The sequence below is a fragment of the Nelumbo lutea genome, chromosome 4 (genome assembly GCF_056320005.1).
Source record: "Nelumbo lutea isolate HS-2025 chromosome 4, American lotus-T2T, whole genome shotgun sequence".
Classification (NCBI taxonomy): domain Eukaryota; kingdom Viridiplantae; phylum Streptophyta; class Magnoliopsida; order Proteales; family Nelumbonaceae; genus Nelumbo; species Nelumbo lutea.
In genome coordinates, this window is record NC_142687.1 from 24,812,735 (window position 1) to 24,826,979 (window position 14,245).

Genomic DNA, 14,245 nt, shown 5'->3' on the forward strand with positions numbered 1-14,245 from the left:
AGAAGACAGTAGCATTTCTTTACTCGTTTAATAGCTCATCAATTATTGCTATAGGGAAGCGTTCTTTGACTGTAATGAGATTGAGAGCCTTATAGTCCACACAGAAGCTCCATGACCCATCCTTCTTCTTGGTGAACAAGACTGAAGAGGAGTAAGGACTATTGCTGGGCTGAATCATCTTTTTATCAAGGAGTTCTTGAACAGTCCACTCAGTCTCCTGCTTCTGGTATTGTGGATATTTATAGGGCTGGACATTGGTCGGGGCAGCACCTAGGGTTATTAGAATGCGGTGTTCGTGGCTATGTGAAGTTGGGAGGCCCATGGGCTCTTGAAAGACCTCTTGATATTCTAACAAGAGCACCTTCAACACGTTCTGATAGTCTATAAGAGTGAGTGCATCAGCTGCGGATATTAGGAGTGGGTGTGAGTGACAGGCCCATTTGCATGAGAACTGGTTTACACTTAATAATAGATTTGAGACCCATTGATTTGGTAGAGTTGGGTCTAAGCCCACTCAAATGCACCTTGTTCCTGCCCAGTTCAAAGTCCATAGTGAGAAGGGCCCAATCACAAATAACTGGGCCTAGTTGCCCTAACCACTGAATGCCAAGCATTATATCAGCCCCACCGAATTCAAGTGGGTGGAGGCCCAGATAGAACAAGTGATTCTGGACCTTTAATGCCAAATTCTCACAGATTGTTTGACAACTCAAATGGTTACCATTGGCCACATGAACTGTGAATGGGGTGGTTTGCCGGACAATCAGCTTCAATTGCCAAGCTAGTATACAAGTCAAAATTGAGGGTGATTCCACTATCTATAAGAATGGACACCCTTCAGTTCATCCTGCTAACTGGCCATCGACCCTCATAGTCTGAGGTGAAGTTAAACCGGTCAGGGCTTGAAGTGTTATTTCAGGATTTCAGCCTCATAGGCCCATTTCAAGGTTTCATTAGAGTTTGCAGAAAATTTTGAGCATTAGCCTCTTAGGCCTATGTCTGGAGGAACACTTCCTAAGTTTTGTATATGTGTCCAGGGCTGAATTTCTTGTCACAATTGTAGCACATCCCTTTCTCCCTAGGGGCTTGTATCTTAGCCTGGGCTATCTTTTTATAATCAAGTATGCTCCATGTACAGCCAGAAACTATACAGAGAAGCTACCCAAAAAACCTAGGCTCTCAAACTAAATACAAAAACTAATGACTGTAAAATTAATTAAGAAGGGTGTTATACTCAAAAAAGTGATGATGTGGGGTGTTTTTGAATAAGTTGTTGTGAGATAACCAAGAGTGCAAAGTAGCCACATCCTAGCCACTGCATCATCTAAGGGGGTGAGTTTTCCTTCAAAAGTTCTCCCATTCCTTTCTTTCCACAGAACCCAACGCACAACATGAAGAAGGACACTCCAAAGCACCCTACCCTTCTACTCAAAGGGGTGTTTTTGAATAAGTTGTCAGATAACCAAGAATGCAAAGTAGCCACATCCCTAGCCACCACATCATTTAAGGGGGTGAGCTTTCCTTCAAAAGTTCTCCCCTTCCTTTCTTTCCACAGAACCCAACACACAACATAAGGAAGGGCACTCCAAAGCACCCTACCCTTCTACTCAAGCCCACCAACTTCCAGGTAGAAAACAACTGAAGCAAAAACTTGGCAAGCACCAATTAGCATTTTTTTTATTGGAAATGGTAAGCACCAATTAACATTCAACAGGGACCAGAACTGACTGAATATTGGTTAAGTGGGCCGGTTTATTTTCCCAAATTGACTCAGATTTTCTTCTTGCAATTTGGCCAGCCCCAATGGTGCCAGATTAGTTGCCGGTTGGAGGACCTTAACTTTAATGTGGATCTCCTCTGAGTCCACCAAGAAACACCCCATAAGAGCTCTCTCTGGCCATCCATGGACTCATGTGGCCAATCTCTCAAATTCAATCTGATATTCATGAACAGATCCGATTTGTCTGAGCTTTGAGAGGGCCTCATCATAATCCTCATAAGCTGTAGGTCCAAATCTAATACACAATGCCTCCGTAAAATCATTCCAGGTCACTTGTGGGTGTGATTAATTCTTGGATTCTATAGTTGGGATTTTAGAATTTTCAATTTGCTTCTTGCCTTCTAATTCCATAATCACTTGTCCTGCAATCCCAATTTCTTTTTTTTTTCTCTTTTTTATCAACAGAACAATCCCAATTTCTTGTTACGCCAGTATCTTTCTGATCACCTTATTAAGATCCAGCTTTTCTATCTTAACCACTTCGTCAATTGCTACACTATCTTCTCCAAGATCCTTATCGACCACACTTCCTTCACCTTTTTTTCCCTAAATTCTCTTCATTGTTAACAAATTAACCATAATATCATCAGCAGGTCAGATTCTATAGTTCACCTTCTAAGACACATTTTCCATTGTCAAATCCTGAGAGATAACCTTGGAATCTTCTGAATCACAATGTATATCACTCCTTTCTATTGTTTTCCACGTCCATATTATCTCTATGAATACTTCCTTATGTAGGAAATTCATTTAGACATACCTTCTGACCATTGCTCACATACTCAGCAGCTTTGATGGAATGAAGATTATCCTTTATTCTTCCTCTTATACCCACTTTAAGTTTCTTACGTGGACCAGCCCCACATAAACAGAAGAGAGAAGATTTTTTGTAATATGTACAACCTCTGATTCTTTGGACCCTTTATAGGTCTAAACATGCTGGTTTTCTTATCCTTCCAAGTTCCAAGAGAGCCTTGAGGAAATTGTTCTGAAAGGACCCCTTGGTTGACATTCCTTCTTTGAGAATCAATGTTTGTTATTTTTGTTGGGATTGTTTGGGCAAGGGCCCTTTTGTCTTTTCATGTTCTTTTGTATTTGGGTGTCCATATGAGGTTTCTTGTAATCTTTCTCTCATAGTATAAATCTCATGTTTGAGAGAGTGAACAGTAACACTCTCTCCTCCATTTGTTGCCCTTTTTTCCTCTCTCCTCCATTTCTTGTTTTCTTTCTCAACAAAACCCTAGATATTGCAAGTATTTTCATGACTTTTTATCCTACTCCCTAATAGTTTACCGTAAAAGCATAGTGTTTGGATATGGGAAGAGATACTTGTAATATATGCTTTCCGGATTTTGGAAACTGAACGGTCATATTGGTGTCTCCCATATAAGCATTTGTACCAGTATCAATATCTGGTCAACCTGGCATGTCTATGTTTTGAGTAAGTCCATAGTTATGGTAGTTGATTTTTTTTTCCTCTTTATCATTTGCACAAGATTCTTGATGTGAAAATGCTAGCATGCTTCATAGGCAACTAATGAAACAGTGTCTATTTATATTGTTGTTTGTTGCCCACTTACCAGGTACCTGGAGCAGAAAATCTCATTGTCAGAGTGGTTTCATCTATTGAGAAGATATTGGCAGTGAAGCAGTGTTTTCTAGATTTCTTTCATGAAGAAAACTATCCAGTGGAATTCCCGTATAGGTCAAAGGTGAGAACTGGAATTATACTTTATAAGCGAATACCATGTAATCAAATTCCTTTCCCATTGTTTTTAGAGTATTAATAGGGTTTTGGTCTCTTAGTTAACCCAATATAATGATGCCATGTGGCAGGAGGAAACCCATGTTTACTTACTAATCCCAACTTTTTTTTCTCACTAAAAAAGGCAAGGAAGTCTAAGGAAAATTGGAAAAAGAAATTTCTATCTGGGTATCATTGCATTTTCACCTTCTTCCTTGGATTTGAGAACCAATCTCTTCCAGTCAGCATTCATTTTGGCCCAATTTAGGTGTTTTCTTGCCTTGCCAAACAATAGATATTTGTAAATCTAAAAATTAGCATGCAATGCATACCCTTCCATTTTATCTTTCATGTTTCTTTAGAACCATAACATAGAAAAACTATGGTTGTGGAGGAAGAAGTGAAAAAGGAGATAGAAAAACTCTATGTCAGGATTGTGGATGAACAAATGGGAAAGAATTAGAGAGAATTTATTCTCTGGATTGAAGAATAACAAACAGAGGCTTCTTCATGAACATCCTGTCATCTTTTCATGGCAAGAGGATTACTGTCTTCACCCCTGCAAGAGTCAGGCCGCCATATAGAAATGGGGAAGAAAGGAGAATATTGATTTTCTGTTAATGTTTCTTTTATTATTTCCAGAAAAAAATTACATTTGTATTCTTTGAGATATTAATCTTGCAATTGTAGACTTCTTTTTTATGAGTGAAGTATTGTACTGCTCAAAAGGAGGGAGGTAATTACAAAGGATTGCCTTCGGACAGAAACAGTCCAGAAAAGCTATACAAATAGTATTGCCTGTATAATATGAATCTACTATTTATTCATTTACAAAATCAAACAAAAAGAATTATTTCCCATTGATCTGTGATCTGCTCCTTTGATACGACTGAAAACTCCTTCAGAGTATTAGCCCATTCAATCATACAAAGCTCTATCTTGCCAATATATATATATATATTTATTTATTTGAATCTGTTGTCTACTTCCCTATTGCGTAGGTACCCGAGGAAGGGATTCTGATAAAGACAATATTATATTTCTTTGTAGGTTATTCTCTTATTTCAGAAGATTGAAGGAGTAGACATATGCCTGTTTGGGATGTGTGTCCAGGAGTTCAGTTCAGAATGCTATTACCCCAATCAACGTTGTGTCTATTTTGCATATCTTGATTCTGTTAAGTACTTCAGGCCCGAGACAAAAACTGTGACTGGAGAAGCTCTTCGTACCTTTGTTTACCATGAGATATTGGTAAAAACTTCTTCCCTTTACCTGATGAGTCCTCTATGAACTGCACCTTTTTTAGCTTCCTTTTTACACCATACACATGGCCTCTTTTTAACTGTGTTCTCTTTATCAGATAGGATATCTGGATTATTGCAAGAAACGGGGTTTCACTAGCTGCTATATATGGGCTTGCCCGCCTTTGAAGGGAGAAGATTTTATTCTATACTGCCATCCAGAGATACAGAAGGTGCCAAAGACTGACAAGCTGCGGGAATGGTCTCTCTCTTCCCCGTTCCCCCTCAGAAAAAAACTATGTATCTGAATGTGTGTACATATGTGCTTAACTGTAACTTTCTGAAAATGTGCAGGTATTTAATGATGCTAAGAAAAGCAGCTGAAGAAAACATTGTTGTTAGCATCACTAATTTATATAACCATTTCTTTGTGCCACCTGGTGAATGTAAGGCCAAGGTAACAGCTACTCGTTTGCCATATTTTGATGGTGACTTTTGGCCAGGTGCAGCTGAGGATATTTTAAGAAATCTAGATCTAGAAAAACGTATAGGGCACCTACAGAGAAAGGGAAAGAAGTTTGTATCCAGAAGGGTTCTAAAATCTATGCGCCAGACTGATGTTTCTGGAAGTGCTGCCAAGGATATTCTGCTAATGAAAAAAGTAAATACATCAAGCTTTTCCTTTTCCATTCTTTCTGTTTCTTTAACTAAAGGTATTCAATATAAATACCATTGCCCTTTTTTCTATTGGTACCAATACCATCGGCTTTATGTCCTACAACATGCATGCAAAGAAGCTTGTTGATTTGACTATCCAAACTTTGCCAGGATATGAGCATGCAAAGAAGCTTGTTTTGCATGGTGCAATTACAAATGAAGTACAAATAGTAACATTTATACAAATAAAACACTTTCATTCATGACAACTTTGTAAATCTGACTAATTTTAACACTTAAATTCTGGTAACAATAATGTGCCTTTTAGTAATGAAAACATCTTTTTGTGATTCTTCTCTCTATGGGTTGCCATTAATTGGCGGTCTCCCATCTTATCTTTTTTGTTTTCTAGTAGGATTGCATGCTGTCTCATTGCAGCTACTTTAATTTTCAATTATTTAGTCCTTTCTTTTACCTTTTTCTTGGAAATGTAATCAACTAATTCCTTTCCCATCTTATGATGCTATAGCTTGGTGAAACCATCTTCCCAATTAGAGAAGACTTTATTGTGGTCCAACTGCAGTTAGCTTGCACACACTGCAGTGATATGATAATATCTGGAAGGCAATGGATATGCAACCTGTGCAAAAATTTTCAGCTCTGTGATAAGTATGTTCTATTTTTTTTTTTTTTTTTCTGATAGGTAACTTGTAACCTGTATCGTTAAAGAATTAAAGAATGATATGTACAAAACATTCATACCATGTGTTATGCTGGCATCTACCACCTACCACCTAACCTTTTTCATACTATTACAAAGTCATTCAAATGATTGTTTCCCAAAATGATTAGTGTAGAGAACACTGATGTGGGCCCCACAGCTACGGTCCCACTGTGTTCGTAGGGTAGAAAATGTTCTAGTCTGCCTAGGGTTAGCTATTGGTCATTTAGTTGTTTTAGTTGTTATTTATTTCAGTCTTTGTTTTACTCTATTTGTTATGTAAAGACTAAGGGCAGATCTGTCCTTTCCATGTAATGAACATAACCTATAAATATTAATTAAAGTGGCGGCGGCAGAACATTAAGCTTCTGCTCCTCCTTTCAACCCTTGTGTTCTACTGCTTCTCCTCCCTCTTTCTCTTCTCTCCTCTTTCTTTCTTCTTATCTTCGATCCTGAGATTCATGAGGGTTCAAGACTGATAACAATCCTGAACTTCTAGTTGGTATCAGAGCTAAGTTCTCTCATGTGAGTCTAGTCCAACCGACCACATGAGAGCCATCTAAGGCTGGAAGCTGAGAAAGCAGAGTTCGTTGACTGGTTCTTGGAGATCTCCAGAGGATTAGCAGCTGTTTGAAGAAGTGTCACAGTTGTAGCAAGTTGGTGATCAAGAAGAATCAGAGAAGGCTAGGGTTCGGGTAACCTTGGTAGGCAGCGAACTGCATTCTACTGTAAGTTTTTACTTTCTGAGAGAAGTAACATAAGAAAAGATAGGTTGGACCTATCCAGTAAGGGTGGCCGAACTACTCCAGGGTTTTATCTCTCTATTCTCTAGGGTTTCTCTAGGGCTTTGTCTTATCCCTACGGCAAACCCTAGTATTAGGCCAAAACTTGTGATCTTACTCCTGCGGCATACCCTAGAACTCTCCTCAACATTGATTAGTTTTAGGGTTTCATATTAACCCTAATACAAACCTTATCCGTACGACTCTTAGGACTGATTAAAACCTCGAATTGGCTTCAGCATATCAAATTGCTCTTCAAACTGTGTTTCAGTCTTCTTTTGGGGTTTCGAACACTTTTGAAGGGGTGAAAACAGTTCGGACTGTTGCTGTTGTGTGTGGTTATTGATTTCAGATCAGTCTTATATATATTTCATGCACATCTATCGTGAGTACAAATTGGTTCTCTACTGATTTTGTGACTGTTGTTGGGAGTTATAGTGCTGGTTTTGACTGTAGTAACCATAATCTTTGATACTTCTGGTTCTTGACTGAAATGGAGTTTAAGAATCAGGCAGAATGCAATTTTGGGAACAACAGTTATGGTGGTGGTTCTGAGACAGGTTTTCAGATTACAACCGTTAAGTTTGATGGATCAAACTACTTGGAATGGGCCCAATCAGCCATGATGGCTATTGGGGGAAGGGGCAAAGTAGGGTATCTCTTGGGAGATGTAGCAGAACCTTCTAAGGGAGACCCTATGTATACCAAGTGGTTTAAGAAAACTACTTGGTTATGACATGGCTCTGTAATTCAGTGCAGTCCCATATCAGCCGAAATTACTTATGGGCAAAGACAACCAAAGAGATATGGAATGTGATGAAAGAGACTTACTCCCAACCCCTTAAAGTTGCCAGAGCATATGAGTTGAAATGTGAGGTGAATGCCCTTAAACAAGGAGAGAAACCGATGTTGGTCTATTTCTCTAACTTGCAGTCCTTGTGGCATGAGATTGATCACTTAGAGACTCTTGAGTGGGAGAGTCCCAAAGATGCTCAGATACATAGAAAGCACATTGAGACAAACAGAGTGTTTGAGTTTCTGGCAGGACTGAATTCAGAATATGATATTGTGAGGCAACAGATCTTGACCAGAGATAGTGTGACCCTCTCTCAGGCATACTCTTTAGTGCACAGTGAAGAGACCAGGAGGAAAGTCATGATGCAACCTCAGCCGCTTACACCTGCCTTGGTAGCTGTCAAACCCAAAACAGAAGGTGATTCAGAGAGGGATAGAAAAAAGGAAGATAAAAGGGATGTGGTGTGTGAGCATTGCAAGAAACCTAAACACACAAAAGAAACATGTTGGAAGCTGCATCCACATTTGGTCCCGGCAAAGTTGAGAAATAAAAGGAGTAATGCTCATGTGGCTACGACTACTGATTCAGCATCCTCATCTGGCATGAGAGGCACACCATTAGAGACCTTAGCTGCAGTTCGGGCAGCTCTAATACAATTGGAGAAGGAAGTTGGCAGTTCAGCTCAGTTACTGCAATCATCATCAACTCCAGCTATATTGGCCTTTGCACACTCAGGTACTCGAGCCTCAACCTACCATGCCTCTGCTCCAGGTACTACTGAACCGTGTTGGGTAATAGATTCATGTGCATCTGACCATATGACTAGCTTGCCCTCTTTGTTTACTACTTATCACTTATCTTCTGGTAGGGATAAAGTATCTATAGCTGATGGCTCTCTTGTTCCTATTTCTGGCAAGGGTGACATCAAACTGTCAGATACTATATCCTTGTCCTCTGTCTTGCATGTTCCTAAACTGGATACTATCCTCCTTTCCGTCAGTAGCATTACCAAACATTTGAACTGCTTAGTAACTTTCTTTCCTGACCGATGCGTTTTTCAGGACATGGAGACGAAGAAGGTGATTGGGGCTGGCTGTGAGACGAATGGGATCTATCTGCTCGGGGAGAGTTCTCGTCGGGAAGAGTCAGTGGATAAGAAGTTACTTGTTTCTCAAGTTGTGAGTCCGGTTATGTCGTGGCATAACCGATTGGGTCATTTATCTTTTCGGTCCTTGAAGAGTCTGTTTCCTACTTTGTTTGAGTCTGTTGAGTCATCTCAGTTGAAGTGTGAAAGTTGTGAGTTGGCTAAACATTGTAGAAACTCTTGTTCATTGAGTAATAAAAGGAGTAATAGTTCTTTTGATATTGTGCATACTGATGTTTGGGGGCCATATCACATTCCTTCTATGGGGGGGTACATGTATTTTTTGCTATTTGTTGATGACCACACCCGTTTTTCATGGGCTTATCTTATGCAATCACGAGATGAGGTGCCTATCCTGATCCAAAACTTCCACCAAATGATCCTAACACAATTTGATGCCAGGATAAAAGTGCTTAGATCTGATAATGCAAAGGAATACTTTGCTAAGCCATTGGCATCGTACCTCCTTAATCATGGGGTTATCCACCAGAGCACGTGTCCTCATACACCTCAGCAGAATGGGGTTGCAGAGAGGAAGAATAGGCACATCTTGGAGGTGGCTAGAAGTATTATGTTTACCTCCAACGTCCCTATTTGCTTCTGGGGTGATGCTATCCTTACGGCGGTATATCTTATTAATCGGATTCCTTCTCGGGTTCTTGATATGAAACCTCATTTTTCCCTTCTATACCCCAATGAGGAGTTGTTCACTATTCCCCTCAAGACATTTGGTTGTACCTGTTTTGTTCAGCTTCTTGGTCCCAATCACTCCAAGTTTCAACCCAAGGCCTCCAAATGCATCTTTCTTGGTTATGCACAAACTCAAAAGGGTTCTTGTTGTTATGATCCTGTCTCAGGGAAGAAGTTTGTATCCATGGATGTCACTTTCTTTGAGGAGACACCCTACTATTCTCGGGTCTCTCCTCAGGGGGAGAGTAGTGAGCGTGGAGATTTGGGTCTTTTTCTTCAGGGGGAGGAGGAGTGCAGTGAGGATAGGGTTAATACCTTTGGGGCTGTTCCTTTACCTATTCCAGTTGATGATGAGGGTTGTAGTAACGAGGGTGGTCAAAGGGATCGGGAATTGAGAGTCTATCACAGGCGGTGCAGGCAGATTGATCCTAGTCATCAGCAGTCCCAGCCAGCTACAATCTCTTCTGTGGCTCCAAGTCCAGATATTACTGTCCCAGGGCCCACAGAGACTCCTTCCATTGTTGCTACCTCACCCTCTGCAGATGACCTTGACCTTCCCATTGCCCTCCGTAAAGGAAAACGGCATTGCACCACATCTACAACCCACTGCATCTCCCAGTTTTTGTCCTATGATCGCCTATCTCCCTCCTATAGGTCCTATCTCACCTCTGTTGCTGATGTCCCTATTCCGAGAATAGTGCAAGAAGCCCTATTAGTCCCGGAGTGGAGAGGTGCAATGCAAGTTGAAATGGATGCCCTGTTGAAAAATAATACCTGGGAGCTAGTTGACTTACCCAAAGGAAAGAAACCATTTGGATGCAGGTGGGTATTTACTGTGAAGCATAATGCGGTTGGTTCCATTGAGAGGTACAAAGCTCGGCTAGTTGCAAAGGGGTTCACTCAAATTTATGGTATAGATTACTTGGAGACATTTGCCCCCGTAGCCAAAGTGACCACCATTCGGGTTCTATTATCTCTTGCAGCAAGCTACACTTGGCCTTTGTACCAAATGGATGTTAAGAATGCTTTCCTGAATGGGGACTTGCAGGAAGAGGTCTACATGCAGTTGCTTCCTGGATTCTATGATACAGAGGCAGATAAGAAAGTTTGTCGGCTCAATAAGGCATTGTATGGTTTGAAGCAGTCACCTAGAGCTTGGTTCGACAGATTCAGACTAGCCCTTGTGAAGTTCGGTTATGTACAGGCCCAGTCAGATCATACATTGTTCGTCAAGAGGGTGGAGTCGTCATTGACACTACTTGCAGTTTATGTTGATGATATTGTGGTCACAGGAAACGACAACCATGAGATTGAGTCCCTCAAACAGCTCCTTCATCAAGAGTTTGAGGTGAAAGATCTGGGTACACTACGGTACTTTTTGGGTATTGAGGTTGCTAGATCTAAGCAGGGGATCTTTGTCTCTCAGAGGAAATATGTGTTAGATCTCTTGGTTGAAATTGGAAAGCTAGGTGTCAAACTTGCAGATACACCCATTGAACAGAACCACAGGATTAATGCAGAGAGTGGGGAGCTGCTTGAAGACAAAGTTATGTTCCAGCGGTTAGTGGGAAAGCTCCTATATCTATGCCTCCCGACCAGACATCAGTTATGCCGTTAGTGTTATCAGTTAGTACATGCATTCTCCTAGAACCACGCACCTTCTAGCGGCAGAAAGAATACTAGCATACTTGAAGAGATGCCCGGGTAGAGGTATACTGTTCAAGAACAATGATCACATGAAGGTGGAAGTCTATACGGATGCCGATTGGGCTGGGAGTGTTGATGACAGAAGGTCTACCTCTGGATATTGTGCTCTTGTGGGAGGTAGCCTGGTTTCTTGGCGGAGTAAGAAACGAAGTGTTGTCTCTCGATCCAGTGCTGAAGCTGAGTACAGGTCAATGGCTAATGGAGTGGCTGAAATTCTTTGGCTGAGATCACTACTTGAAGAGTTGGGTGTTGAGTATGAGAAGCCCTTGATGTTGTATTGTGATAATCAAGTGGCTATTAATATAGCATACAACCCAGTGCAGCATGACAGGACTAAACATATTGAAGTTGATCGACACTTTGTACGAGAGAGGGTCTCATCACAAGAAGTATGTCTCCCATACATCACCTCCAATATGCAACTGGCAGATATCCTCACTAAAGCTGTATCACAGAAGAAGCTAGAGGCAGATCTATCCAAGTTGGGAATGATAAACATTTATTCCCAACTTGAGGGGGAGTGTAGAGAACACTGATGTGGGCCCCACAGCTACGGTCCCACTGTGTTCGTAGGGTAGAAGATGTTCTAGTCTGCCTAGGGTTAGCTATTGGTCATTTAGTTGTTTCAGTTGTTATTTATTTCAGTCTTTGTTTTACTCTATTTGTTATGTAAAGAATAAGGGCAGATCTGTCCTTTCCATGTAATGAGCATAACCTATAAATATTAATTAAAGTGGCGGCGGCAGAATATTAAGCTTCTGCTCCTCCTTTCAACCCTTGTGTTCTACTGCTTCTCCTCCCTCTTTCTCTTCACTCCTCTTTCTTTCTTCTTATCTTCGATCCTGAGATTCATTAGGGTTCAAGACTGATAACAGTCCTGAACTTCTAGTATTAGTATGCTCTTGTTTCCCCCTTTTTTTGGAATGTGTGAACTTCTCTTCTTATTTTTCTGTTTTTTACCACAAAAAGTTAAATCATTTTTAGTAGCTTTGGTGACTCTAATTACAATGTGATTTTGTTGATAACCCTTATTTACAAGTGGAGATCATATTATCTTGCATTTTCATTTATGCATTTAAGAGTTAATGCATTCTCTAGAGAGTGGTCTGATTTATTAAGAACATATTGAAGTTGATATAGGAAGGCATATAGAGGGCAAATGAGCTTAACATTAGAAAGCTGGTTATTGAGTGCGATTCAAAATTGATGATAATCTGGCTGCAAAAGGAGGAAAGCGAGTTTTGGTACTATGCTAATGAAAGAAGGAAGTTTAAATGGCTGACCCAGGGTATGGAAATAAAATTGCAGTTGGTGAAGAGAAGTGCTAATTCCTTTGCTGATACACTTGCTAAGCAAAGGGTGGGAAGAGATGGAATGTTTTGGGCACTGGTGTAATTCTGAATAGTTTCTTTGGGGAGGGTTAAGAGAGTTTACCTCTCCCCTTGCTTCTTATACCATCTTGTATCCTTTTAATGTTCGTTGATAAAAAAAAGTTGATATAGGAGAGAGAACAGGTTTAATAATGCTTATTCAAAATCTATCAAATAATTCAACAAGCAGGTTGGTGAGAGAGTTCTTATTTTTTTCTTTTTTTTTTCGGGGGGGGGGTAAAATGTTTAAGGGGTGGTGAGCAAATGTTTGATAAGAATGGCAGGATGAGATAAGGGTGTGGAAGGGTTCTTGTTTTTGGTTGATCTGTTTGGGGACTCCATGTTTCGTTTTGTGTTATGTTTGGAGGGGATGATGGTTGATAAAGTTCAGACCTGCACTAGAATTCTGCTAGAAATAGTATTAGAGGAAGATTAGAGGAGATAGAAGAGAGAATAAGAGAAGAGAAGGGGAAGGAGAAAACTGGTTCGAACAAGAGAGAAAAGTCACTCTCTCTAGTCGGCTAGGTTATATTTATATGTTTCTATTAAATACAACAAAAGACTATTATGTCCCTACTTAAGTGTGGGACACATCACTTAACATAAACATTAAACATCAGCTTAAACATAAATAGGAAGACTAAACCACCCCTATACAGTCGACACTAACACTCCCCCTCAAGCTGGTGAGTATATATCATATAGTCCCAACTTGTTACATATGTAGTCCACTCTTCCCCGACTCAACCCTTTGGTGAACAAGTCTGCCCATTGACTTCTTGTGTTAACATATGCAGTATCTATCACTCCACTAATCACCTTCTCTCTCACAAAGTGACAGTCAACTTCTATATGCTTTGTTCTCTCATGAAACATCGGATTAGAAGAGATGTGGACTGTAGCTTGGTTGTCACGATAAAACTTCATTGGAGTGTTAATTGAATATCCCATCTCCTGTAGAAGAATTTTCAATCACACTAGTTTACAAGTTTTATGTGCCATGGCTCTATATTCAGCTTCTACACTGCTTCTTGTCACAACTGTTTGTTTCTTACTTTTCCATGTCACAAAATTACCCTTAAGAAAAGTACAATAACATGTAGTTGACCTTCTGTCAAATATAGAACCTGCCCAATCAACACCGGCGTATCCCTCTATTTCAAGATTTCCTCTACTCTTGTATATCAAGCCACGACTAGGAGATCCCTTCAAATACCTTACAATCCTTAGAACTTCATCCCGATGTGGAACCTGAGGTTTCTGCATAAATTGACTCACCACACTAACTGCAAATTAAATATATGGCCGAGTAATGGTTAGGTAGTTTAGCTTACCCACCAACCGCCTATACCTTCTAGGATCTTCAAACTCCTCACCCATATCATTGCTCAACTTGGTATTTGGTTCCATAGGTGTTTTTAGCTGGTTTGGCACCTAACAATCCTGTCTCCTCCAATAAATCAAGAACATACTTCCTCCGACACAAATTAATACCGTGCTTAGACCTTGCTACTTATATTCCCATGAAATATTTTAATTTACCAAGGTCCTTTGTTTAAAAGCGCTATTGCAGAAAGGTCTTTAGCCTATCAATCCCCAATCTATCACTGGCG

At 40.3% G+C, this 14,245-nt stretch overlaps 1 protein-coding gene across 1 annotated transcript in view; it reads left to right on the forward strand.

The window, feature by feature from the left end:
• Positions 1-14,245, forward strand: part of LOC148854696 (histone acetyltransferase HAC1-like) — a 32,823-nt gene that overhangs the window by 7,519 nt on the left and 11,059 nt on the right. The window contains exons 4-8 of the mRNA XM_088984854.1: positions 3,364-3,492; positions 4,575-4,775; positions 4,885-5,027; positions 5,120-5,426; positions 5,952-6,091. Of these exons, the coding sequence (XP_088840980.1) occupies positions 3,364-3,492; positions 4,575-4,775; positions 4,885-5,027; positions 5,120-5,426; positions 5,952-6,091 (920 nt within the window). The remainder of the gene's footprint in view (positions 1-3,363; positions 3,493-4,574; positions 4,776-4,884; positions 5,028-5,119; positions 5,427-5,951; positions 6,092-14,245) is intronic.